Source organism: Microtus ochrogaster, linkage group LG4, assembly GCF_000317375.1.
Source record: "Microtus ochrogaster isolate Prairie Vole_2 linkage group LG4, MicOch1.0, whole genome shotgun sequence".
In the NCBI taxonomy this organism is placed as follows: Eukaryota; Metazoa; Chordata; class Mammalia; order Rodentia; family Cricetidae; genus Microtus; species Microtus ochrogaster.
The window spans coordinates 6946829-6974674 of NC_022030.1; the positions used below are offsets into that span (position 1 = coordinate 6946829).

Here is a 27846-nt window from a genome sequence, read left to right on the forward strand (position 1 = left end):
GTGCTCTCCCACTGTGACACATCCCCAGCCCCAAAATGTCCTTACATTTTTCCACATATTTCCTACAGAGTTTTGAGTCCTGGAGCATTTATGCTGTGCCGTAAAAGGTTACAGCGAGTCACAACTGAGAACTGAGAAAGCCAAGGCTGAGGCACAGGGGTGGACGGCAGAGTGGGGAGAGCCGGGCTCCCTGCACTGTACCATGTGTTACCCTAGCTTTCCTTCCTAACACATTCTGACATTCATACAGATCTTTATCTGTGATGTGTCACCTTGAACATGGCTGCTTGCGGCTCTCCTAGTTCGTAAAACGGTGGCTTTCCAGTGGCCATTTCGATGATAGTGCAGCCCAAAGACCAAATGTCTGCGGCTTTCCCATAGCCTCGAGGTCCTTTGTCGATTATTTCTGGTGCCATATACTGCAGGGTACCTGGAAATAATGTAAACACATTTCCACTTTAGAAAGGGAAAGACTGATACTTAATAACCATTTCACTGTTTCTACCTAAACAGGACAGTTCAAAAAATACGGTCCAGGTCTTGATGTCCCATCTTTCTCTGCGATCCAGTTTTCTCTGCAGTCAAGGAAAGTAAGAAATGGAAGTGTTTATAATAGATTTTGTCAGTGAAACCAATCGTTCACCAACAGCATATGGTTACGAGTGGGGTGTTCTCACTCTTAAAGTGGTATACGGCTGATATACTCCTCTAAGGGATGTTGTGGAGGCTTCTGACCATGGTTGTTTGTCCAGAACAATAGGGATTAAACACACACTTCTACATCCAGTTCTCATATAAACGTTTCCAGAGAGAATCTAGTTCACTCACTGATCTCTTTGAAGCTATAGCTTCCAGTTCTCAAACCCAGTGTCTGCCTCACGTGTTTCCATCTGGAGATCGCTACGGTATGCGAAAGAAGCCAGGACAATGACACGTCCTGGTCTCATCAAAGCTGAAAGCAGGAGAGTGGTTATTAGGAGCGGGAGAAAGTGCGTGTGTGAGAGGAACGGGCGCCAGTAGCTCAGTCAGCACTGTTATAATCCCGGAAAAGAAGTTCCGGTTCCTACGCTATAACAAGGTGACAGGAGGTAGCGATAATGTTAAATGTTTAAAAAAAAAAACCCACAAAACTAGAAAGGGGACTCACGCTTTCACACAAATGCTTATGTTTGTGGAGGCCAATGGGCCACGTTAAGCAATGTTTGCCTGTATTCAAACATCGCATGGCCTTGTTAGTTGCACAATTCTTCATGTTTCAAGGGGGAGTCCATAAAGAGAGGGATATGGCTCAGGGGCACAGTGCTTACTTAGCATATATGGGAGCCCTAGCGCAGACAAAAATAACTAGGAAAAAGAGATCATTCTTATTTCTTAACTCATGACAGCACCAAGATTCTGAGAGCTATGATGAAAAATAATCCCAAAACTTCTGGAGTATGTGATTCTGTCTATCAAAAGATGCAGTTCCTGCTGTGGCCCTAAGTGACGAATTTTAATACAGCGTCTCTTAACCTGTGGGTTGTGACCTCCGTGATGGGTTAAGGACCTTTCACAGGGGTCCCATATCAGATATTCCACATATCAGGTATTTACAATTCATAACAGTAGCAAAATTACAGCTATAAAGTAGCATCCAAAGTAATTTTTTTGTTTGGGGGGTCACCACAACAAGAGGAACTGTATTAAAGAGTTGCAGCATTAGGAAGGTTGAGAACTGTTGCGTTTCAAACCCAGGACAAATGTCTGTGGTACCTTTCTAACATATCAACGTGGACTGGCCTCCTAGGTCTTCCGGCACCACTCACCTGTTACCAGGTATGGCTGGTGCACCCAGCCCTGCAGTCTGAACTCTTCAGCCCAGGGGCTGGGCTGCCCTTCCCCCTGAGGCTCTTCCTCATATAATTTGGTTACCTGCCCCTTTCTGTACCTTTAGCCTCCGGGCTGCTGTACCTGGTTCTCCTCTCTTCCTTCTCCTTCTCCTCCCCCTCTTCCCACACGGCCTAGCTCAGCCTGGTTCTGTCCATACTGGACCCTGCCAGATGTCCCCGTCTCTGCCAATGCCTTTCCTCTTTACCTACAATAAACTTTCCCCTCCACCATCTCTAGGAGCAGTCATGTCTTTTCTTTTCCTTTTGGTTTCTTTCTTTCTTTCTTTCTTTCTTTCTTTCTTTCTTTCTTTCTTTCTTTATTTCTTTCTTTCCAGTGTTTAAATGGCTCAAAGACAGGTCGAGAGCTATTTTTAAAGACAAACTGTAAGAGTGAATACAAATCAACTGAGAAGGGAGATGAGGGGTTATGCAAATGAGGGGCCATGCAAAGCCAGACAGTGAAGGCGGGGTCTCTCTACAAGACAGCTGGAAGGGTAAGGACGGTATGGACGGGGAGTGGCAGGAGCCCTTGGCCCTAGTTCTGACCTTGTGCAGTAGCCCAGGGAAGCAGGGGACACTATGAGGAAATGTAGGCAGTCTGTGTTTGGGATGCTGCATCATTAAGACATGGGGTCTGGAAACTGGGCTCCAAAGCAGGTCATGTCTTGTCCACATATGGGCTTAGGCTCCGTTTACCCTGAACTGCAGCCACTGAGGGCTCTGGCGGATGTTAAATCATTACTTGGCTGCAGTGTGGAGGACCAGGAGGGGGCAAACGTGGAAGCAGAGAACCAGAGGCTGTGCAAGGCCGGTGTGCCGGGAGAGCGGCGGCGGCACTGGACGGGCGACTGCCCATCCACTTCCGGATACATTCTGAAGCCAGAACAGACGTGCTTCCTGGATGACTGGGCTGGAGTGTGAGAAAAGGTGTCAGTGACAGCCAAGGTCTAGAGTGGCCCTCCATGGAGACAGGGCAGAGTGTGGGTGGGAAAGGTTTGAGGAGAAGATAATTAATTCCACTTAGCATGTAAAGTCTTGTTCAAACCTCAGATCTATTACTAACAGGTTCTGTGACCTTGGGCAAGTTATTTAAACTGTTTGAACCTTGATGTTCTCACCATAAATAGGGATAATGATACCTCAGGATTAGGTTCATATACAAATTTTGGTGTGTATTATACACTATGCACCCAAGCAAAATATACAGTCAGTGCTCTATAAATGAAGACCACTACTGCCTTTCCCCTCGGTCAAATCACCAAGAGGTGAAACAGAGCCAGGTCCACATGCACTAGAGGTGATGAGGTGCCGTGGCCCCCTAAGAGCATCAAATTGGGACTAAAAAGGCCCCTGTGTTGCAAGGACCAAGGTCTTGCATGTCATGGCCCTCAGATCAGCAGTAGAGAAAGATATGAAATCATTAGTCACTGGCGTAAATGTCACCTTCATGTGTGGCCAGTGGGAGAGCTACAGGCATAGGGCCCTGGTGAGGGCTCTTTTCCTACAATGCCTTGGGGGATTCCAGACAAGTTTTTAAGATGAGAAGAGGTTATTAAATCAGCATCCTGACCAAAACCAGCACGGAAGTTGGAATTATCACCTCCCAAGTTCCGGGTCTGGGCAGCATCTAATCTGCCTCTTGCCAAATTGATAGAGAACGAGGAAAGAAACAAACATGGGAGTTGCTGGTAGGTTTGGATACATTTTAAAAATACATTGTAGCCTGGCGATGGTGGCGCACGCCTGTAATCCCAGCACTTGGGAGGCAGAGACAGGCGGATCTCTGTGAGTTCGAGGCCAGCCTTGTCTACCAAGGGAGTTCCAGGACAGGCTCCAAAAGCTACAGAGAAACCCTGTCTCGAAAAAAAAAAAATACATTGTAAATACGGGTAATCCTGTGTCGGGAATACACCGTGTGGCGTGTAGGAGGTGGTGCTGACTAGGGGAATCTGAGAAGCGTACTGAGAATGTCTCCCTCATTCTTCTGCCTCTCTGGCCACCAGCATAGGCACAGGGCTAGCTGGAGACTGGAAGACTTGGAGGGCTGAAGGTCAAAGGGTGGGCTGAAATCCTAAGCCCCATCATGTACAAACTACCACCACTACCGGACACCTCCCTTTTCTCTCCATCAATGTCCCTATGCACACAACGGATGCTTTTCTACCTACCCCAGGGGATTGAGAAATGAGCACATCTGGCCATTTTGCTTTCCATTAAATCAAAGATAAATCATTGCCTCTTTAATTTTTTCCTTTTTTCTCCCCCAACATAATATTTTTATTAATTATTTGGGAATTTCATACGATGCACCTTGCTATGGGCAACATGCATGTTTTTGTTTTTGTTATAGCAGTCTCTGGCCCTGGCTCCCCTCCCTTCTCTAATAATAACAGAGAGGAACACTTCTGAAGAGTCAGCTTATGAATATGGAGCAGAGATGAGTTTGCAGGCCAGGATCTAATGAACGGCCACCCATCTGTTGGGCTCCAGCTCCCCCTCGGCCGGCCGCCTTCACCTTTGTAGAACCTGCTGTCCCTGCCCTCCCAGGACTTTGCACTGCAGGCAGCTCAGCCCCTGCGCTTGCCTAATTCGTCATCCTCCACCTCCTCTGGGATGAGTCACTTCCTCTTTCTGAATTGAAATCCTAAGGTTATTTATATTGTGGAGTAGGGGAATTGATTCCTGGGAGAAAACAGTCTAGGAAAGAGGGAAATTAGAGCCCAGATAGGAAGTGATTTGTGGATGAGTAAGACCCAAGAGAGGCTGGGCTAGGGAATGTTTGTTTAAAGAAAAAAAATAGCATGTGAGGGTCAGAGTGGCTATAACCCGGGAAAAGAAAAAGGACAGGAAACAAAATAAATAGCAAAACAAGTAAAAGAAAACAAATAAAGTTAAAAGTGGCAAGTAATCTTTGGTGGCATAAAGCAGAAGAATGAGCCACTCAAAGAAGGCAGGAAGAGCAAGCCGGACCCCAGAGAACACTTACCATGAGCACCAGGCAATCCGACATTAGTGTTCCGTGAGAACCCTGGCTCTGTTCGTCTCTCACCTGACACTCGGGCTCAGCAATTGCATCTTTAATTATCCAAGATCTGTATCATTAGTGTAGAAACCTACCTGTAAAGGTTTCGGTACAGGGATTTATGCCAGCAAGCCTCTTTGATGTCCCGAAGTCAGAGATCTTGAGAACACCACTGTAGGTATTAATCAATACATTGTCACCCTAGGGAAAGAATGCTCCAATCAAAATGTCATCTTTTTATAGATGCTGTTTGTGGTTGGCTTAAGTCTAATTAAAAAAATAAATGCCCTCAGAACAAACAATGACATTCATACTGTGTTCTTTGTTGATCTCAATAGAGAATTCTTCTCAATACACAATTTTTGATGTAATTTTTTATTGATATGCTATCAATTGTTTATAATTGCCTGTTCAGGTCACAAGGTCAAACAAGGCCTTGAGGGAAAGCTCACCACTGCTTACAGTCAGTCTGGGTTACCTGTGCACAACACCGATATAACTGATAACTTCTTAAGGTCCCAGTCACTTTATGTTCTTTCCTGTGTTGTTTTCTTACATGTTTTACATCAGTCAGGACATGACCTGCAGTACTGGAGAACGCTGCTGCCCATCTAAGAGATCTCACATTGAGAAGAACCACTACACAGTCACTCCCCTTCCTTCTTTCCTTCCTTCCTTCCTTCCTGGAGAACGCTGCTGCCCATCTAAGAGATCTCACATTGAGAAGAACCACTACACAGTCACTCCCCTTCCTCCCTTCCTTCCTTCTTTCTTTTCTTTTCTTTTCTCTTTTCTTTCGAGACAGGGTTTCCCTGTGCAACTCTGGCTGTCCTGGAACTCGCTCTGCAGACCAGGCTGGCCTTGAACGCAGAGATCTGCCCACCTCTGCTTCCCAGTGCTGGGATTAAAGGTCTGTGCCCCACCACAGGCCTGCTGTCACACCCATTCTTTTAGTCCATAGTAATCTCTGCCCACTACCATTCTAAAGTCTCAGTATTATGCTTGCTTTTTAACCTTTTGAACATGCGATCTCTGCCCTTAAAGCGAACACAGTTAGGATGATGGACACCTTAAATCACACATGCTCAGGCACGTGCTTGCCCCTTCCAATGTCAATATGTATGGACAGGCTCCCCAAGAAAGTCCTCTCTTTGTTCAGGAGGTGCACCCCTTTACTCAAAGTAAAACAAACGACAACAAAAACCTCTCCTTGCTTACTCTAAGAAATGTAATAAAATGTGATTCATTTTTTTTCTTCCTGGTTGTACTTTTTGGCTTTGTTTACAAAAGGAACACACTTTAAGAAAGCCACGCTCTGTCAAAAACTCTTTGGTTTTTGCTAATAGAGAAAATAGGCAGAACCCTACAACATACAGGGGCAGGGATGGACTTTTCTGAAGAGGATTTCATGTATATGAAAATTTCACATCTGGGTTGACAGTGTTCTCTCCCAAAGCCAAACCTAACAAAAACCCAAACATGCATGAGAAGCACCCTTCTGAGTTGGGGGTCAGGCTTGTTCAAGAGACTCCCAATGCATGATTATTGCCATTGCCCTTGGTTGCCTCCCAGAGATTGAAGCTAAGTCTCTATTGCTGAACATACCAAATAATTTGGACACAAGACATGGAGGATCCAAGCTGGTTCTGATTTTAGAGCCTCCTCTATGAGGACTAGATTTCATTGTACCAGAAGATGCTTCACAGGCTTCCAAGGGAGAGAAGTAACCAATAGTCCCAGCCAGTATGATGCCTCTGGACCAAAACAACGACCAGCACAGTACAATATCCTTAAGGATGATAGTGACACATTTTTGTTGGTAACCAACAGTTCTCTAATGAGACTTAAGGCCAACTCAACAAGAGGGAAATCATGCTAGCTAAGTGCAAAGGGCTTGTGAAGTCATCATGTATCTTGGAGAAGAACCTATAACTATCATTTTACTAAACATAACTCATCGCACCATTCTAAATATTTATCGTTATGCCCTCATCAAAGAAATGTCTCATTGCAACGGACAGAGACCATTTTAGAAAACTTTAATCAAAATACTGAGAACAATGACAGTGGGGTACCTAGGCCCAAAGACACATCTATAGCACAACTCCTTTACCAAAGGCTCAAGGGTCATGGCAGAAGAGGGGGCCGAAAGATTGTCAAATCCAGAGGAATAGGAAGTTTATTGTGAGATTTCTTCTCCTAAACATGTCAGAAGAAGCTACACCTAGGAAATCTTATCAATATGGCCACCTAAACAAGACCTTTAAAGTATGACACCAATAGACACACTGACATGAAAAGGAGAAATACAGTGGTATATTATTTGTGTTTTAATAAACAAAGCTTGCCTGTAGATCAGAATGCAAAGCAGATATACAAGTCAGTCATACAGGCCAAGTAGGGGTGGTGCACACTGGTATGAGAAGTCCTTCTGTATATGTGCTGCTTTTATTGATTAATGAATAAAGAAGCTGTTTTTGGCCAATGGCTTAACAGAATATAGTCAGAGAGAGAGAGAGAAGAAAAAGAGTATAGAGAGTTATAAAAAGAAGTATTTTTTTTGAAAAATAAAACAAAGTCTTTAAAGAGACAGAGTAACTTGTAGAAGAAGTAATAGAGAAAGAAAAATAAGCCACATAAAGATGGAATATACACAGACAGTCTGGATTATGTATATTATTGTGTTTTGTTTGAATTTTTTGACTGCAGAGAGATATTTGGTTCTGGGGACTGCTAATCTAAACCAACATATATACTTTAAAGGTATCTTGACCTAAAAATTTGAGTCTAAGAATATGTTGCTTTGGAAAAGAGATTCTTCTTCTGCTTCCACAGAGGATGAGAATCTGTGGATTCCTTCCAGACTAATGTGGTTTGATAGACCAAGACCCACTAAAAGGTTTCTGTGAATATCCCTCAAAATTATTTTGCCCAACAAAAAGCAGGAAGCAATTTGGAAGAGAACTATGCCCAAATTCCCTAAATGATTGTTTATAAATGTTTGTTTACATTCAAAGGGGGATATGCTATAGAGATGAATACTTTGCACTGGTATAGATCTTGGCTTATTGATAAAAATTTAAGGTCAGTTTTATATGTATACTTCTGCTCTTGATGAAAGTACTGTGTTTGTGCAGCTCATTTAAAAATGTAATGTATAATTAAGAAATACAGGTTAATAGATAGTCATCTATAATAGTCAAGCTTGTGGTCATTTTAGTTAGGTTTTCTAGATGTACAAAGATATATTTCAGTTATATAAGTATTATTCAAATCTTTCAGAGACCTATGGAATATGACATTTAAAATGTTTAAAAACTTAGGATTTTCATGACAATGAGACACATCTGCTCCTGACGGCACCAATCTACTTCAAGAGGATGCTTGGCATCAAAGAGGCACCTAATGGAGTTTGTTAGCCATTTGGGCAAGAAACTGCTCTTGCCTGGACTGCTTGATGGTATGATGTATATACTGGACATTTAGGACCCACATAAAAATGACTGCTGAACTTCCCTAAAGGTGAGATGATCCTTCGGGGTTTGTGCTTCATAAAAGATTCTGCCAGAAATTCTGCAGGACACAGAAGAAAGTGACTGACAAACTGCCAATATAGGTGGAACTGTGTTTGAAATGTCCTGCTTCATGGAAAAATCTGCTGGATACTATGGGCCTGTAGGCTGAAGATGGCTGCCTGAAATGTTACTTTGGATGATTTGTCCAGGCAGCGAGATGTCTCTGCCAATTTTAGAGTTTTGGAAGTTGCTTACAATGCACTTCCTGTTTACTTAGGTAACATTATATCCTTCTGGAGTCTTTGAAGAAGTTGAAGAATAGATAATTATAATTATAGTTTTCTTTAGTTATGATAAAAGATAAAACATAAATATTGTAACTGTAATTCTTGCTTGATACCTGTTGTTATATGTAATTTTACCATGTTAAAGTTAAAACCTTCCTTTTTATTTAAAGAGAAAAGGGAAAATGGTGTAAAAATTCCTTCTGTTTGTGTCCTGCTTTTATTGGTTAATAGATTAAAAAGCTGCTTTTGGCCAATGGCTAAACAGAATATAGCCAGACTGGAAAAAATATATAGAGAGAATAGGTGGAGTCACAGAGAAGCCATGTAGCTACTGCTGGAGACAGAGACGGCAGAACCTTGCCAATAAGCCACAGCCACATGGTGATACGCAAATTAATAGAAATGGGTTAATTTAAGATGTAAGAATTAGCCAGAAATATGCTTAAGCTAATGGTTAAACAGTATTGCAATTAGTACAGATTTCTGTGTGATTATTTTTAAGTTGGGTGGCTGGAAAACAAACTAGAGGTCTCCGCTAACAACACACCATCAATCCCAGGACTCAGGAGACAGAGGCAGGCGGCTCTCTGTGTGTTCATGGCTACCCTGGGCTACACAAGATCAATCTAGAAACAGATCCAGGTGGTGGTGGCTCACGTCTTTAATCCTAGTGTTTGGGAGTCATACACCCTTAATTCCAGCTTCAGGAAGGTAGAGACAGAAGCAATATGATTGTGCTCAGAGAAGAATATGAGGGGGAGAGATAGGAACTCAGGGGAGTGTGTAGTCTGAGGGTTCCTGGAAACAGGATCTCGCCCATTCGGTCTGAAGATTTGGTAGAGGTAAAAGGTTTCTCTAGTGGTTGGATGCTTTGCTTTTCTGATCTTCAGGTTGAACCCCAATATCTGTCTCTGGGTTTTTATTAGACGTGCGACAGGAAATCTCATGGGGTGCCAACTCCAGACAAAGAACTACAGGCAACTAAAGAGAGATAGCAGGAGAATTAGTCTTCCCCAGAAAGAGCCCCCAAATTGGTTATCCAAGACCAGTGGTCAACCCTGAAATCAATTAACAGTACACATACTAACCAGATTATATTTATATATTTAGGGATATTTATCTCAACAATTAAAAAAAACCAGAAACCATGAATTTGATAGACAGCAAAGGAGGGTATATGGGAAGGGTTGGAGAGAAAGGAAAGCGAAAAAATGATGTAATTATATTTTAATTTCAAAAACCCAAGATTTTTATTTTAGATTTATTCATTATGTATACAGTGTTCTGCCTACATGCATGCCTGCAGGCCAGAAGACGGTACCAGATCTCATTATGGGTGGTTGTGAGCCACCATGTGGTTGCTGGGAATTGAATTCAGACCTCTGGAAGAGCAGCCAGTGCTCTTACCTCTGAGCCATCTCTCCAGTCCCTGCCCGCCCAAACAAGTTTTATTAGTTTTAAATTTTCTTTTTCAAGAGAAGCTAAAGTTTTTATTTTAGAAATTTGTATAAGGATTAATAGGCCTGGCAGCTGTCCCGGAGGAGACCATGTTCTGCTCAGTTTGGGGACATTGCATTCCACCCCGCAGTGCTCTTAGAAGTCTACTGGCTTCCCTGGGTAAGAAGGCCGGCCATTCCTCATGGAAGACGATAACACGAACATACCTGCAGCGTGGACCAGAACTGACAGCTCCGCTATGGCCATGATTTCCTTATTCCTCGTTCACACTCAGAACACAACCTAGTATTTTCAAACAAAATAATGACCCAGAAAGGACCCCAGGAGGATGAATCACGGGGCACCCTACCTTTATATCCCGGTGAACTATCTGATTGTCATGAAGGTATTTTAATCCTTCCAGTATTTGCTTTGTATAGAAGCCAATCGTTTGCTCATTGTCTTTTAATGGGCCCCATTTGGAACGAAGGAGAGCGGAAAGGCTTCCTGTAAAATAAGAAAATGTGGGTAAAACTCATCCGAGCTCCCTATCGCATATTAATAATGGGACACGAGTTGATCCAGACTGCAGTGGCTCTTCACGTCAGGGCAGAAACTACTCTAGTTACCTGGGCTCAAACACGAATATGAAAATATCCCTACTCTGGAGGCAGTCATCAGCCACACAGTCTAAGTAAAAGGATGCTCAATTGCTAGCTTTAATCCAAGTCACTATGACTGAAGCCGAAGAGTTTCAAATTCTCTTTAATATCTGCTAATAAGCATAAAGGTAATGTCACCTGTGTCACCTTCTTTCAACAGGAATAATTCCATGCAGTTAAGTCTTCTCCCAGGCCTTAGAAATTTGCATTTCTGAAAGCAAGGAGAGCGGATCTTACCTCCTGGGACTTGCTCCATGAAGATTTTAATGAAGCCGTTCTCACTGAAGGAGCCCAGATACTGGACAATGTTTTTGTGCTTCAGATGCTTGTGTAAGGCGATTTCTTCATGCAGGGGCTGGGAGTATCTGGAAGATGTGTAAATGTCAATAGGCTAAGCATTCGGCCGGACTTTAGAGTATTAATTTAAGCGATGCATGCTGAAAATGGCAGCTAAATTGCACCCATAAACAAAATCAATGACCATCTAATCCTTAGGCCATCTAAGGTCTTTATTTCTCATGAACTCTGGCAACGCAGTTGTGGCAGGGCAAGGAGAAAAGTGTTAAACACTGTTCACAGCTCCTTGTATATGCTAACTCATTTCTTTTTAACTAAATGTACTATTAGGGATACCAATTTTGCAGACAAGAGAAGTAACACATGGATAGAAGGACTACCCAAGATCATAAAGCTGGTGACAGACTTAAGACATGAATCCAGGAGATTGGATATCATCCACAAAGCCGACTTTCCACATCAGCATGGCATCCGGTTCCACTGGCTTCAGCAACAGAACTACTATTTCAGGAAGGCAGAAATTCCCAGTATCTTTAATGTTCATCTGCAACTTCCCAAAAGCCCACAAACTTTTTAGCAGAAACCACAAAACCATTTATAGTGCAGTGTCTTTCAGTTCACGGATTCAAAACCCTTACCTTCCGAATTCAGAAAGCCTACGATGTCATCATTTTTGCCTGACCAGGTGTAAACCAGAGTTCAAAATCATTTGCTTATTCTAGATGACTATCAAATTCTAATAGTATTTTTTATATTTCTGGAGGAGTACCATACTTCTGACAGCTATATGAAGTACTATAAATCTAATAGATGCCAAAGAATTCCACGATCAATGAGTCCTTGTGTAGTTATTACACAGTTTATCAAATAATAAGATTTCAACAAATCAATTTGCAATGATTTAACCGGCTTTCGCTGGTAAATCGTGACACTATCTGGTCCAAACAGACAGGAGCTTTGCTGGCCATGGCAGAACAGCTCAGGTTTAACATAGTTTAAGCAGGAATGAGAAAACAGCGTGGTGTAAAAAGCAGCTGGCTGACTTCAGGTTATTACTCTTGCATGTGCCAAGGTGGAGAAAACTTCGTTATTCATGGTTGCTGCTAGGATCCCTCTTTGTCAACGGGAAGCAAGTGTACTCCACTCTGCATCAATTGCAGCCACCCCATCCTTTAGTGATTCTCCTTGGTGACTGACTGTCCTTCCCAGGAGAATATCCAGATTTCTTCTAAGGCCCATGGACAGAAGTACCTGTCTGCTATCTCTTCATACACTTCCCTGCAATCTCTGCACACTTAACAGGAAGCTGCTCCTCACTGACTGTTTAATGGAAGGGCCCGTCATGCAGGCATTTTCAAAGACTTGTACTGACTGTACCATTTCGAACAGGAACCAAGAGCATTTGTTTTGTTGTTAGTATGCTTTGTGTGTATAGTAGCATCTGAATAAACCTAATGTGCAAGATAATTTGAAAAGTGCTTTTCTTCCAAGTGCATTAAATCCATCTGTGGAATGAAGAAGGGATGTGGCTATAGAGTATTGTAGCAATCAGGCAGCGGCAACTCACTGAACCTCTATATGTTGTTTTAGCCACGTTAACTTTGAGATGCCTGTAGATTTACAAGTGGAGCTGGCACACAGGTTACCAGGGAGTTCAGGGGAACATGGGACCTATCATCACCATCACTGGAGGGTGGCGAGGAAGATGGCCGAAACAAGCTCATGATGGAGCCTGCATTAAAATATGGTCAAGGAAGGATAACGAATAATCCAATTTTATCTTCCATGATTGTAGGAGTACTATCAGAAAAACTAAAAGTAGTCATGAGCCAGAAATAGAAGGTTGAGAGAGGAATCGCCTTAGCAGACACAAAGTCTCAGGCGGCACCCTAGGGTAGAGAGAAAAGAAATCCTGCTATCAGAGCTATTCAGTTCCCAGGATGACTGTTTTCCTACATCTTCTTCAAGGACCTATTGTGTATGGTTGGGATTGTTTCTTCAAATAATCCATCTGCTCCTCTCCTCTCTTCCCTCTGGTGACCCATTAAGTATATCTCTTTAAGCCAGAAACTGCAGTCTCTTCTGTTGTGGGAATTCCTTCAGCCAATAGCCTTTAAGATAGCTATCTAGAAAGAATCAACAAGCAAAGAGAAATCTAACTTATGATACCAATATCCTCTGTTTAGGTATAAATAATCATATAACGGTAGTCATCACTTATTAAAAATCAAAGTTGGTTTGGAGTTGGACAGTGGTTATCCTTCTCTAAATCCAAGAATGTTGTTAAAGGAAAAATTCAGAGTTTCTGTCTCATATCAGGAGCCACCTGGTGTGGTACAGAAGGGAGATAAAATCTAGGGACTACTGTTGTCATAACTCTGCATTCAAAACATTTTACTTCTCCCCTTTCTATTTTTGTTTCTGTGGTACCTTTCATTGAATTTATGTCTATAGAAATTGAAACATTCCATTTTAATATGAATAATATTTAAGTTTTCTACAATGAAGAATAAATTTTCCTTTAGTAATCTCTGAAGTCCTCAGAAAGAAGATGGGGCCCCACAATGGCGATTCCACTTGGTAGATATGATGCCATTATGCTAAAGGCATCACTTTAAGATTGGTTTTGGGTTACAAACTGCTCAAGATGATTCCAACTTGGCTACCTGAGATGGTGCACCTTCTTACAACATTCTGGGCAGAACTTCAAATAAGAATTTCAGAAAAACCTTATTGACTACTCATAGACTATATGTAATTGTACCAGAGGGTAATCTTGAAACTTAGCCATCATTTTTATTTTTACAGGATCCCATAGAAATAACATCGCCCCCATGACAGCTGGAAGTAATTCTAGAAAATGACATTTCCTCTCCCAGCAAAGTTTATCCTCAGGGTTAGGGATATCATTTAGGGTTTGATTATAATTGGTATAGGGTTGGGGTGGAAATGAAGTAGGCTCAAGGATCTCTTTTGAAAAAAAAAAAGGGAAAAGATAGGATGGGATAACAGGTAGACTAGTGTATTACTCGTGAGCTATTATTTATAGTCAAGTTACATTGGTATAGATTCTCGTATATTGATACAAATTCAAATTGTATTCGTTATATTGAATATGCTCCTATTTCTGTTTACAATATTTGTGCACCTATACAAAGTTATTTTGTCATATTGTATGCATGCATGTTTATACCTCTGCTTAAGATATTTTGTATATTGGTGCAATTTTAGCATATATTTATCATATTGCACTATAATTTCTACCTCTGACCAAGATACTTATATATATTGTTTACACTTTGAGGTCATTGTCTTCATTTGCTACACATAAGTTAAAGATTGTTTAATTTGTTTAATATGAAGCCTCAGTCTTTACGCTACACAGGTATTAAGAATTACAGGTCAATAGTCATCCATGTTTGTCATACTTATAGTTATACTAGTCAGGTTCTTTAGATGCACAGACATTGAATTCCGCATAGATAGGTAATCTTCAAACATTTCAAAGAACTGTAGAATATGGCATTTAAATAACTTAGAATTCTGTTGACATGAGATATGACAGATCCTAGCAGTACTGATCTATTCCTGAGAGAATGTTGGGCATTGAAGACACTCCACTTGGAGCTTGGTTTCTTCTTGGTAAAACTGGTCTTTGGGCAAAGAACTGCCCTGCCTCGATCACTGAGAAAATGTACAGTGTCCAAACTGGACAAGCAGGATACAAGCAAAAATGACTGCCAATCCTTGCCAAGACAGGGTAAGTCAGTTTTCAAATTTTCCTGCCTCTGAAATGGTCTGCCAGATATTAATGGCCTTAGCCAAATTTGGTTGCTCCAACATTGCAAATGAGACTTTGGGTGATTACCCAGGTAACTGGTTATCTCTATCATTTCTTGCACCTTTGGGAAGTTGTTTAATTGCACTTCTTGTTTACTCAGTAATATTATTTTCCTTCTCAGGTCTTTGAGGGTAACTTAGTCATAGTTACTTTCAAGCCATTTTCACTATAAGACTTAGACCCCTTAGGACAGGATACCTATTGAAACATTTAGCATATGTTTCTTGTTTACTATTTCTAATTTTTATGTATGTTTTTGCAACTTCTTTTCCCTTATTGCATATAGTTTTGTACCAGGTTTAGAACTCTCTTATTTAGACAAAAGGGGGGGTGTTGTGGGAAGTCCTTCAGCCAACAGCCTTTAAGATACTGGCCCACTTTGGGCATGGTCTCATGCACTATAAGTGCAAACAGAAAGCATGGGTAGTCCTCTTTTCTGCTGGATTTGGTTCCAGTTCCTAGCGCATATGCAGAGGACTGTGGATTACTTCTTACTGTGAGTTTATCCCCAAATAAATAAACCCTTCTTATACTCCATTCCAGGCTGTTGTGGAACTCTTTGGTGCTACTACACTCTTCTTAATCAGTTGTTTTAAATTTCCAGTTTGCTAACTTCAACTTGCCATATCAAGCTCTGGTTCTTGTACTTGTCAATCTTCTTAGATTCTATTTTTACTTTTAGCACATCACAAGGTATTTTTTCAATGGTACATGAGATGCTCTGGGCAAGAGAATCACAGTAAACAGGCCTTTTCTATGTAAAGTGGTGGCCTGTGGTAAGAGCTGGGTGAGAGTAGGGGTTAAGAATGCTCCCTCCTCTTGTGACTCAGTCATTGTGCCTCCAGGCTGCTGGGCTGGATTCTACACAAATGTGGGTTCTTTTTCCACATTTGCTCAGGATCTCTGAGAATGGGCCTTGAAGAAAAGACTAAAATCCTCTGACATATTTTGAAATTATTTCCTTTCCTCTGCAAGGAACACAATGGATTTTCTCTTATATTCAAAAATGAACGTGTGGGGGAAAAAAACAACTTTATAGAATAACTCAGAAGTGTAGGGCTGCCCAAGACGGGGTCCCCTGAGATTCTTAACCCTCCGGACTCCTCCACACTGAGCCTCCAGCAATTTGTTAGCCAGAGTTGGGGTTCTCTAGCCCACACTACTTCCCATGGAGGTTCTCCTCCAGTTGTGACTGTCTGTGTTTGCCTCTCCTCTACTTTTTTAGTTCAGGGAGCAGTTGTCTGTCTTCCCTGATGAAGCTTAAAGGGGCTGTTGGTTTCTCAGTTTGTTCAGTGATCTGCTTGCTGGAGGAGCAAGATGTTGGAGTTCCTTACATGGCACTGGAAACTCTGGCTGCACTGTTTCTCCATCTCTTTTGTTATGAACCACCTTGATCCAACAAGAACCATGGCCAACAAACATAGGACCACATCCTCTTTTCTGCTTTTTGAAAGCCATTCCCTTACCTTAAAGTCTTTTCTTTCCCCCCAGCCAAGTCTTATACAAACAAACCCCTAAACGAACAGAAAAACTGAGATGGAACTAACACAGTAGAGTTTCCAGACAGTTCCAATAGTCAGACTATCACCAAGTATGTTCTGCCACACTATTCACAACCCAAGCACTTTAGAATACAGCTTCCATTAGCAACCATCACCGTACCTGCTGTCTCTCTCTGGGATTTCCTTAATAGCAATTCTGACCTGGTTGCTCAGGTCTCGACCTGCATAGACGATCCCGTACGTGCCTTTCCCTAGCACGACTCGGTCACCGTTCTCATCGTATTCGTAGTCATACTGCAAAGGGTGATGGGGGACAGAAGAGTGAGCAGACGTTAGCTGAAAGCGACATTCAAAACACTATTTTAGGTTTCAGAGAGGGGCTTGTTGTATAGTCCGAATTGACCTTGAATTTACCATCCTCTGGCCTCTACTTCCCAAGTACTAAGATTTCAGGTACTACCAGAGAACACCAAGTCTTTTCACAAATACTTTCCTTATTTGAACGTGGCTTTACAAGTGAAATAGTTAAGATGGCATTCCTAGGGGAACAAGAGTGAGCAATATAATACAGATGCCATGAAAGCAGAGGAAGAACTGTGAGTGGGGAGGAAAGGACCGTAAAGTAGGAAGAGGAAGGCTGGGGTTATCCAGGAACAAAGTACAATGATCTAATGACGACACTGTCACAACGAAACCCATTATTTTGCATGATAAGTAAAAATTAATGAAAATAGGAAAAATTCCAAAAACTATTTTTCAAAAAGTAACAACTTTTGTAAGAATGACAAAATAGACGCTGTCAACACAACACAGGTAGCATGTTCTTGACAAGTACCATCTAGCTTCATGGGTGAGGGTGTCAGTGCCTTTCTAAGGAGCCTGCCACAATAGTTCCCCCACTGGGCCCCGAGTTTCACCAGCTGCCTGGCACCACATCTGTTTATAATCTTGTCCCTGGTGCTCAGCTGAGGGTGCTACAGAAGCACCTCCTTTGTGCCAGGACAATAAAAGCACCGGAAGGGGCTGGAGGAGGAGAAGAGTTGGAGGTGTGAGTGTTGGAAAAGTCATTCTTCCCAGGTCACTTTTGGTTTTTGTTTGTTTGGTGGATCAAAATGAGACAAAAGCAGTGAGAAGCACTTCCAGGAATGAAAGTGGGCCACGGACGCAGGACAGAAGCAAGACTGAAAATCCCCCAAGGGATTTTAAAAATGATAAAATAGAGGGCATTTTTGATCTTTTATGTAAAAATAAAACATGTCCACTCCCGAGCTTCTAAGGGTCACGCATACTGCTCAAATATGGAGACTGAATCACAAAGTTAATGGGGACAGAGAACAGGATGCAGAGGCCACCTCAGACCTGGAGGCGGCACATCAAAAGGTGCAGAAAGTCTTGCAGAAAGGAAGCATTTAGGATCCTTCAGTGATCAAGCTGTGTCACTGGGGAACCCAGAAAGGGGCTACAGACAGGAAGGGGAAAGCCCCTTGCTGTCTACAGCTATCTGCAGTGCAGATTTGGCAACAGACTTGCCTTATAGAGTGATCTCTGCTGTCTGCTTTGAAAAAGAAAACAATTTCTTACATTTAAAAGCCAGAAAAAGGTTTTAATTAATAAATTTATTTTATATCGACTACATTTTCCCCTCCTCCTGTCCTCCCATTCCCTCCCCACTCCCCTCTGTACCTCCCCCTCCCAATTCACTCCTCCTCTGTTCAGAAAGGGCCAGGCCTCTCATGGCTATCAACAAAACACAGGATATCAAGTTGCAGTAAGACTAAGTACCTTCCTTGTACTAAGGCTGGGCAAGGCAAACCAGTCTGAGGCACAGGTTCCCAAAAGCCAGCCAAAGCATTAGGGAACAGCTCCCACTGTTCATAAAAACCAGAACATTTAATATTAAATGCCAATGCGTTGTTCATGAAGATGATTATGGTCATGGATTTTTATGTTCATTAAGAAAATGGCCTTGAGCTGGGCGGTGGTGGCGCACGCCTTTAATCCCAGCACTCGGGAGGCAGAGGCAGGTGGATCTCTGTGAGTTCGAGACCAGCCTGGTCTACAGAGCTAGTGCCAGGACAGGCTCCAAAGCCACAGAGAAACCCTGTCTCGAAAAACCAAAAAAAAAGAAAAGAAAATGGCCTTGACATACACACAGCACAGCTGACAAACTTATAAAGAAAAATAAACAAATACAGGCAATGAGGCTCTAACAGAACTTTTAAAAATGCATATAACTAACAGATATTTTGCTTGGGACAGGGTTTTGATATGTAGCTCATGTTAGCCTGGGGCTCATAATTCCCCTGCCTCTACTTCTTTACTGTTGGGATAGATTACAGGTATGTGCTACCCACCACACCTGGTTAATTCTAGCAAAGAAATTTGAAGTAGAAACTCTAATGGCCCAGAAACTGAAAAATACTACATAAAGATATAAATTGAGACATTTGAAAATAAGAAAGAATAAAACCGACTAGAGAGATTTGTAACAATCAAATGCAACTTCTAGAAATTGGGCCTTAAATAGGAGATAAATAAATTCACACTCAGATATACAGGAAAATGATAAAATACTAAAAAAAAATACCAATGACAGAAAAGATTATAAAAAGAAGCATGGGGCCAGCAAGATGATCCAGGGAACAAGGCTACTTAACCGTGGAGGCCCAAGTGACCCGAGTTCAGTCCCACATGGTGAAGGTGGCAGAAGGACTCCAGTTCTTTCCTGATCTCCATTTGGAAGCAGTTGCATGCTCTCTTGGGCATACACACTGTGCTGGCTAGTTTTATATGACCTCGACACAAGCCAATGTCATCTGAGAGAAGGGAGTCTCAACTGAGAAAATGGCTCCATAATATCAAGTTGTATGTAAGTTTGGAGGGCATTTCTTAATTTGTGATTAATGGGGGGAGGCAGCGCATGGTGGTGGTGCCATCCCCGGGTTGGTGGTCCTGGGCTCTATAAGAAAGCAGACTGAGCAAGCCGGTAAGCAGCACCTGTCCATAGTCTCTGCATGAGTTCCTGCCTCCAGGTTCCAGCTCTGCTTGAGCTCCTGTCCTGACTTCCTTCAGTGATGGACTATGATGTAGCAGTGTAAGCCAAATAAACCCTTTCTTCCCCAACTTGCTTTTGGTCATAGTGTTTCATCACAGCAATATTAACTCTAACCACAACATATGCACACTAAGCAAATATTAAAAAGAGGCAGGATGATATGCTTCTCCAGTCCTCAGCTTGGGAGGTAGATCATAACTTCAAGGTCATCCTCAGAAAAAGGGGTTCAACAGTCACTCTGAGCTAAATGAGATACTGTCTCAAATAAATAAAGTCAGAAATAAAAAGGACAAATGACCAAGACAGGAGAGTAATCAGAATCTGGCGACCCAACCGCCCATGCTGGCATCAGCCACAGGTTGTTTCCGACATGTTTTAAAGCCCTAGTTGAAGGCAGCTGGGTCATATCTCTTGGACATAGGGCAAATTCTGTAAAGGTGTCTGTTCTCCTGATGCCAATGCTGAGCATGCACTGTGAGGTACCAGAGCTACACAAAAGAGCCTTCCCATGCTAGGAATAAACGCCCAATGTGGAGATAGAGGACAGTCTTTCTAAAGATGATCAGGGAGCTCTGCCTGAGAGAAGACAAATGTGAGGGTGGGCATGTGACGAGCATCAGGGATCATGTAGCCATCCGCCCAGACTTGGAACATGAAACAAGATCTGGTAAAGATGCAAAAAGACTAGCTCAACAATACCAACCAAAGAGTTTGTCACCACACCCAGTTCCTGTGGTCTAGAGTCTGGTAACGTTGTGCTTATGCTGGTTGGGATCCCACTAACAAAGATGCTCGACTTTGCCACTGTCCCTCTCAGAGAAACAAACCTAAACACCAGCCTGAGAACCGTCAACAGTTTGTATAGGGCTTCAAAACTCAAAAGAAAAAAATTCAAATCGCCTTCCTCACTTGCGCGCTCCAGAAGTCTGTATTTCATGGTGAGAAAGACATGATCACGATTAATTTACACATGGCCAGAAGTCTCTTTCCAGTGAAAATATCAGAGTTGTGGTCTAAAGCCAGATCTTCAAAATCAAGACTTTGTGGTCTTCCCATTATCCATGTGTGGTGATTTGAACGAGAATGACCCCTACAGGCGCACAGATTTGTATGCTTAGTCCTCAGTTGATGAGCTGGTTTGGAAGGGTTAGGAAGCTTGGCCTTGTGGGAGGCACGGCATTGTTAGAGGAGCTGGGCCATTAGGGGTAGACTTTACCATTCCAAAAGCCCACAACAGCCTCTCTCCCCACCTTCTCCTTTCCTTTCCTTTTCTCTCTCCCTCCTCCCCCCCCAGACTAGGATGAAAAACTCTTAGCCAGTGCTCTATCACTGTGCCTGTCTGCTTCTCACCATGATGGTCATAGAATAACCCTCTAAAACTGTAAGCAAGTCCCCCCCGATAAATGCTTTCTTTTATAAATCTGCCTTGGTCATGGCGTCTTTTCATAGCAATAGAATAGTAACTAAAACAACATGCCATAGGGAACCCCATCACACATAGCTCAAAAATGAGTATTTTGTTTTCAAGACCAGCATCGTAACGATGTTCCAGTGTGTTGTCTGTTCCCACTTACCACCCCCTCATGTTTTCAAACACATGCCTGGTAACCTTGACCTTTCAGACTCCAATCTTTTCTTCCTTTACTCCCTACATCAAAGCCATTGACAGATACTATGAGGGTTCCTCTATGCGGACTCACAGTACCGGGGTACATCTCTGTCCTAATGCTAGTACCTCAGGACAAGCCTTACTTCTGAAGTCTCCACCAATCCCTGTTCCCTCCACCCTTGTTGCCTTCTTCTCTAATAAGATTAGGGAGATGACTTTGAAATATCCAAAATTCTGAAGTGCCCGTCCATGTTAGGATTGCCAGCTCTGCATTCTTGGCTCCTGGCTGTTTTCAAGATCATCCTTGGCACAGCATGATCGTCCGTCCTTCCAGCCACTTTTTTCCTATTTCCTGCCTTTTCTCTGCAGTCTCTTCCAGTGGGGAAGACCCCAGAAGCGGCTTTCCCCTGTGCTGCAGGAACGAGCTCATCAATCATTCACTGACTTCTCAAGATGGCCTGACATGCTTCCAAGACTTTCTCTTTTCCCTTTGGTCATGGGTGTCACCATTTTGCTAGGGACAGAACTCAAGATGTGGTGCATGCCAAGCAAGCGCTCTACCAAGGAGCTGCGACCTTTGCGCCCTCTGCTCACTTTCCACTGGCCCTGTCTTCCCCTTGCATCTTCTTGTTTTGCATCATCATTGCTCATCTTAGCGTTACCTGGCAGAGGGCACTCGGTAACTATTTGCTTAATAACTAAGTTGGGCTATAGTAACAACTTTGGAAAGCAGGTGACAAATGATTTGGAGTCAGTATCAGGTTGAGAGTAGAAATAAGAGAGTCGGAAGTTCAAAAGCAGCCTGGACTATAATTTGAGGCCAGCTTGGGCTGTGAGACCTTGTCTGGAAAAAGAAAAAAAGGTTCAGCATCAGTTTAGTTTTGGCTGTAAGTATTATTTGCCACAGGGCTACTGATGTAGTCTAGAGAAGAACATGTATGTGGGGGGGTGGGGCAGTTGACTTTCAGTGTCTTTCAGGAACTTAAGCATCCAAAGACTACTTTTGTTAAAACATCTACCTGGGGGGAAAAAGCAGTCATACATAAAAATCAGATCTTGTTTTTTTTTTTTTTTTTTTTTAAAAAAGTATGATTAAAATAAACCACCTCAATGGCAATTGCTTTTTTGATGCCTTATTACTTATTTTTCTATTCTTACAAAATAAAGATGTAAATCAAAAAGGCAGTTCTGAAAGGACACTGAGATGGGCGGTAGCTGGCTGTTCTGTAAGGACCGGGAATTATCTATATGACAGACAGAAAAGTGAGCTTAGAATGGGGGCTGAGTACCCAGGAGGGCGAGGAGGGATCAGTTGCTTGATGGCAGCACTAAGCATCACTGTGAGTACCAGAGCTATATTAGACAATACTCCCATGCTAGGTGCTTAATCTTGGGATGAAGGCCGTCCAGTCCAGGGAAATCTGCCTGGGTAGGGATGTGAGGGTGGGGGACCTGAAACAAACATCGGGGATAATCTAAGCCACCTGTCCAATGACAAATGTGGAAAGACAGACGTGGGTGGGGAATAAGGGAGGTCTTTTGAAGGCATGGTTACACTGCTTATAAATTTTGTGTTCTATTTCCATGGCAATAGGTTAGCAAGTCAGGTTGTTGCTAAGGGAGACGGCAGCTGCATTTCAAACAAAGGTGGGAATACATGTTGAATCGTGCTTTCTTTGTTGTTGACTGTCCAGAACAATCTAAACTAAGATGGCAAGAGAGCTGGCAGGGAAGATCTGAGTGGCAAGAACAAACAACAGATCAGCGATCCCCCAGTCCTTGCACTGACAAGGGACCTAAAGAGAAAGGGTATTAATATATTTTGTATTCTGTATTAATGCCTTTTCACATTTATTAAGGAGACAGTATTAAGATGTATATCCACACTGAACTCTAGCTGTCTAGAAAGTCACTTCTGGGCATCTTACATTTTTTTTTTTTATCGGTTATCACCAAAGCTTTGTGCCTCCTCCTCTTTCCTTGCCTTCTGTCAGCTGATGCGCAGGCCCCTAGGTACAGAACTTAAATTGGTAGAGGAAAAAGATCGACAGAATGAATAATTATCGAGCTGATGTTGCTCTTACACCACATCTCAACAATAATTTAAAGGACAGACTTTTTAATCAGATACCTAACTGTACATTCACGTTTCAGATTGGCACAAAAACAGAAACGGGATCTTAAAGGAAAAAAACCAGTTTGTCTCATGATCATTTCAAATCGATGTAGAGTCTCTGTTTACAAGTCAACAGAAAGAGGAATGGTAAAATCTTCCATCACCATGCAGGTGTCCAAGTCAAAGGAAAATGTTCTTTCATGGAGTTTGTCCCCGCTCCACCCACAAGGGGCCAGCTTTCTCCCTGTGTTCAGTGGGAACAATGCTGAGAGAAGTTCACAAAGCATGCTGGTCTGACGCCTCAGTCCTGTGCCTGCTGATGCATCAAAGAGAGGTACAAAGGCACGTGTGTGTGACAGAGAGGGGCCTGTGTTAGCTCTTGATAGTTCAGGGTGTACTGCTGCATGGTAAATAATATAGTGGGCAAAGTTAGGGCAGAAAACCAGGTAAAAACTCAATGGAAACAGCCAAGCGAGAAATGGGAGAGGTTAAAAACGATTTCAAAAGAAACATGTCAGAAAGATATGGCGACCAGGCGTGACAGCTGCAACACTTGTCAACTGCTGGGAAGCATGGGACAGGGAAGGGCATGGAATGGTTAGACCACAGGGTGGACTGAGAAAATACATAGAGAGAGTTAGGGACACTGCATGATCCAGAGACCTCCCTGTTGTGTTTGAACATGAAATTATCCCCATGGGCTCATATGTTTAAATACTTGGTCCCTGGCTCATAGGGTTGTTCTTGCAAGATTGTGGAACCTTCAGTAACTTTGCTGTTGGAAGCAGGTCAGTACAGCAGACCTGAAGTTCCTGTCTACTTGCTTCCACCGCCATGTCTTCCTCGCCATGATGGGCTGCATCCCCTAGAACTACATGCGCCCCCACCAGAAAAAAAATACTGCACACCATGATAGACTTCATCCCCTAGGACTCCTTCTCTTGAGTTGCTTCTTGTCAGATATTTGAGCACGACCACAAGAAACACAACGATTTTTGCAGTCCTTCTACAAAGAGCAGCAAAAAGTGGTGAGAGGAAAAAAAACTTGGAGAGTCCCAAGATTAAGTCTGAACTGGAGGTCTCTGAGGGTGACAAGAGGAAAGGCAGGGAAGGTACGTAGCTGGGGTTGAACAGCTCTCAGGTATCTGGACGAGATTATGGAGCAACCACCCTCACTCTACAGGGATGTATTAGAAAGCAAGCAATAGAATACAGGGATCGTAGGTAGTAAGCATTCAAACCTTAATGGCTAGCTATACTCAATGGTTTTGAAGACTTCACTGTAAACCAACACATTAAATTACTAGGAAGATGAGCTCATAACCCTTCCAGAAAAAAACACAGCCTTGAGTCAAAATGCATGGCCCTGAATCAAAAGGAAATACTGCTGTATAAGGACAGGAAGGTCCTCTGAGACACGATATCATGCTATCTTTGAAACAACCTTGGACAGTTTGTAGTGTCTTAGAGATTTTTATTGCTGTGAAGAGACACCATGACCACGGGAACTCCTTTAAATAAAAACATTTAATTGAGGTGGCTTTCTTGCAGTTTCAGAGGTTCAGTTCATTCTTATCAGAATGGGGAGCATGGCAGTGTGCAGGCGGACATGGTGCTGGCTTTGAGAGTCTGACATCTTGACTCAGAGGTAACAGGAAGTCCATTGTCACACTGAGGGAAGCTTGAGAAAAGAGACCTCAAAGCCACCCCACAGTGACACACCTTCTCCAACAAGGCCACACCCCCACTCCCTTTGGGGACCATTTCTTCAAACCACCAGAGTATGAATCTGGAAAATTATTTCAAAACTTAAAGCTGAGAAAAGACAGTCAAGACCTTCTTGTTCAACTCTAAGGGATGAAAATTATCTTAGACAAGCAAGGGCATAAAACAAAGCTGATAACTGGCAAAATCAGAACCAGAACGCATGGCTCTTGTCTCCAGTTCAGAGATCTCATAGGAGTAGATTCAACACTGAACAGGAGAGATCTGGTCACAACCAGAAGCAGCTTGTACCCATCCCATCATTTGGTATTGAAATGAGAAAGATTCTAATTCTGATTTCTAAGAAGTTTTTTAAATGTCAGGAAATCTGGGGTTGGCCATGAACTCGGAGCTTATGGAACCACATTAACATTATCTGTGGAATACTGACAATGTCCAAAGTGAAGATAAAGACATTAAGAAGTATCTCCTGGTCAGCCATCTTTCCCAATCTCCTGGTAATTAAGTCATATTTCCCAGTCTCTTAGTCAACCACCTCTCCCAAGAGTTTCTATTCGTTGAGATAAGGCTCTCAAAAAGGCTTCATGAATAATCGAATTCCAGTTGAAGCAAATACAAAATAGTTGCTGTGCGTACAAATTCCAACCATTGTTTAAAGATGATCTCTACGACAGTTCTTATACAGTATAGAGGTTGAGAAAAAAAAGGAATTATTTTTAGTTTTTCATACATGGGCTGAAGTTTGAAGAAGTCTGTGGTCAGGAAGTGAAGGAATTCATTTTAATAAACTAGCAATCGAAAAAACAATTTAAACAGGAAATGTCGAAAATATTTAAGAAACATCATCAAATATATATTGGAAAGTTATAAACTATAGAAACATGTAAGTTAAGGCTGAATGATGCTCAGCCATGGCTATGGAAAGGCACTGAAAGGAAGAACCCAGGCAGACCTCGTCATCCTTCAGTCCAGAAGATCACTTTAACCATTCAAGAATGCTATGCTAATTGAGCAACTATGATAAGATGAGGCAAAATGGCAAACGGAGTCCAAACTCTTAAAAGAAAAGATGCTTGAATTCTTGGGCAAGGCCGTGCAGCCCATTGAGAATACCACAGAAACCATTCTCTGTCAGAGGACTTAAATTATTCTGATGAGACTCAGGGGGCAGGTGTTTTCTAGCACACAAGCTTGGTCTGCCCATGCTCAGTGGAGAAGGGTGCGCTGGGAGAGCTGGCATGACCTAGAGCATTATTACACTGCATGCTGGTTTTTGAGAGGTTGGCTGATTTAGCGGAACCCTCTGGCTGTTCCTAGGAAGAAATATTAGTAATCCCCTCCTTAGTTAATTGGTCACGGTGCTGTGGATAGACATGCCCAGTCAAGAAGGGCCTTTCATAACACCAACCCCATATGCTAACACTGAATAGAGTTCTTTGCAACATGACGTACTTCCCTTTTACATGACAAGAGACTAAGAGTAGACCAATGAATCACAAATCTAAGGCAATTAAATCTGTGCTATGTGGTCCATTATAGCGAAATTAGTTCCCAGTCCCCAACTGGAGTTGAGAGACCTAGTCCAGTACAATCTTTTGATCCCCAAATCTAAAAGTACAGAATGAAAAGACATGCAAATAAGTATCATTATCTACTTCTTCTATGACCAGCAAGATAACACATGGAGAAATTTGTTTTTTCAAATTAGAACTATCATCTTCCTATAGCTTTAAGAGGCCTAGGGCTTATTTATTGATATAAAATTTACATAATCATTAGATAATCACAGAATCTAACCACAGACAGCATTAATGGTTGGCTAGTATATTAAATTTTTCTTTCAACTGTCACTCTACTAAGCAACAACTAATATTTTTTTTTAGTTCAGTGAATGGGATGAAATTACCAAAATGACCTACAATGCACATATACATGTGTTTTAGTTTATAGTTTTGTTTTTCTTTTTCAATTTTACTTTATGTTAACACATAAATTTCAAGAAGCTGGAGCTACAGGCAGTTGTGAGCTTCTTGACATGGGTGCTGGAAACTGAACACAGTCCTCTGAAAGAGCAGAGTGCCTCTGAACCGCAAGCCATCTCTCCAGGCCCTCTTACTAAGAGAAAATTTAGACTCTGATGGAGTGCCTCCATGATTCACCTCATTCTTCGGCAAAGAACCTCATCCCTGCCCGTCCCCCTTAGAGTCAGTTTTCAAAGGCTCATTTCTAAAGCGCAGTTTATTCCAGCCCTTACCTCCAAGGAATCCCCTTCACAGTCCCCGTCCTCTGTGCCTCTGCCCTTCTCTTCCGTGATGGTATTCACCATTTCAAAGAACCTACAACGAGAGTTGGCATTCACAATGCACCTTCGCTCAGTAAACCCATCACAAGCCAACAATCGCTCAGGTGGAGAATTCATTTAGGACACTAAACACATCAAACATCCTGCCTCAGCCCCACCTGCCACCAGCATGCTCAGAACTTTTACATCAGTCAGTGGAATGGGGCAGTCGTGGAACACAAGCCCTGTTCATAAAAAAGTTCTGAATGGCCCATGAATCTTAGTGAATACAATACCTGTATCTACCTGGCAGCCCAGCAGAGATCAGCCTCTTGGTTGGTCACCCTGCTAAGGAGCAACCGGAAGTGGGGTTGCCCCATGGGGCTTGCCAGAGATAGTCTCTGGTGAATGAATATCATAGGCTCAGCTCTCTCAAGCAGAAAGACTCTCAGCCCAACCATTGTTAGTTAAGTAATTAGATCCCAAATCGACTTCAGAGCAAAATTTAAGAACCAAGAGTCTTTGGGCAAATAAACCACCAGGATTATCTATGTGTTTTGGGGAGCTGTGGGGTGTAGGGTGGGAGCACAAAAAAGAAATATCAGATTGGGAGGATTGTTCTAGAGATT

General features: G+C 42.4%; 1 protein-coding gene across 1 annotated transcript in view; it reads right to left on the reverse strand.

Annotated features, from left to right (window-relative positions):
• The window catches only part of Map3k5 (mitogen-activated protein kinase kinase kinase 5), a 206024-nt gene that overhangs the window by 35482 nt on the left and 142696 nt on the right, over positions 1-27846 (reverse strand). The window contains exons 14-19 of the mRNA XM_005360963.3: positions 27191-27272; positions 16592-16725; positions 11029-11156; positions 10500-10636; positions 4986-5091; positions 273-430 (exon numbers count right to left, since the gene is read on the reverse strand). Of these exons, the coding sequence (XP_005361020.1) occupies positions 273-430; positions 4986-5091; positions 10500-10636; positions 11029-11156; positions 16592-16725; positions 27191-27272 (745 nt within the window). The remainder of the gene's footprint in view (positions 1-272; positions 431-4985; positions 5092-10499; positions 10637-11028; positions 11157-16591; positions 16726-27190; positions 27273-27846) is intronic.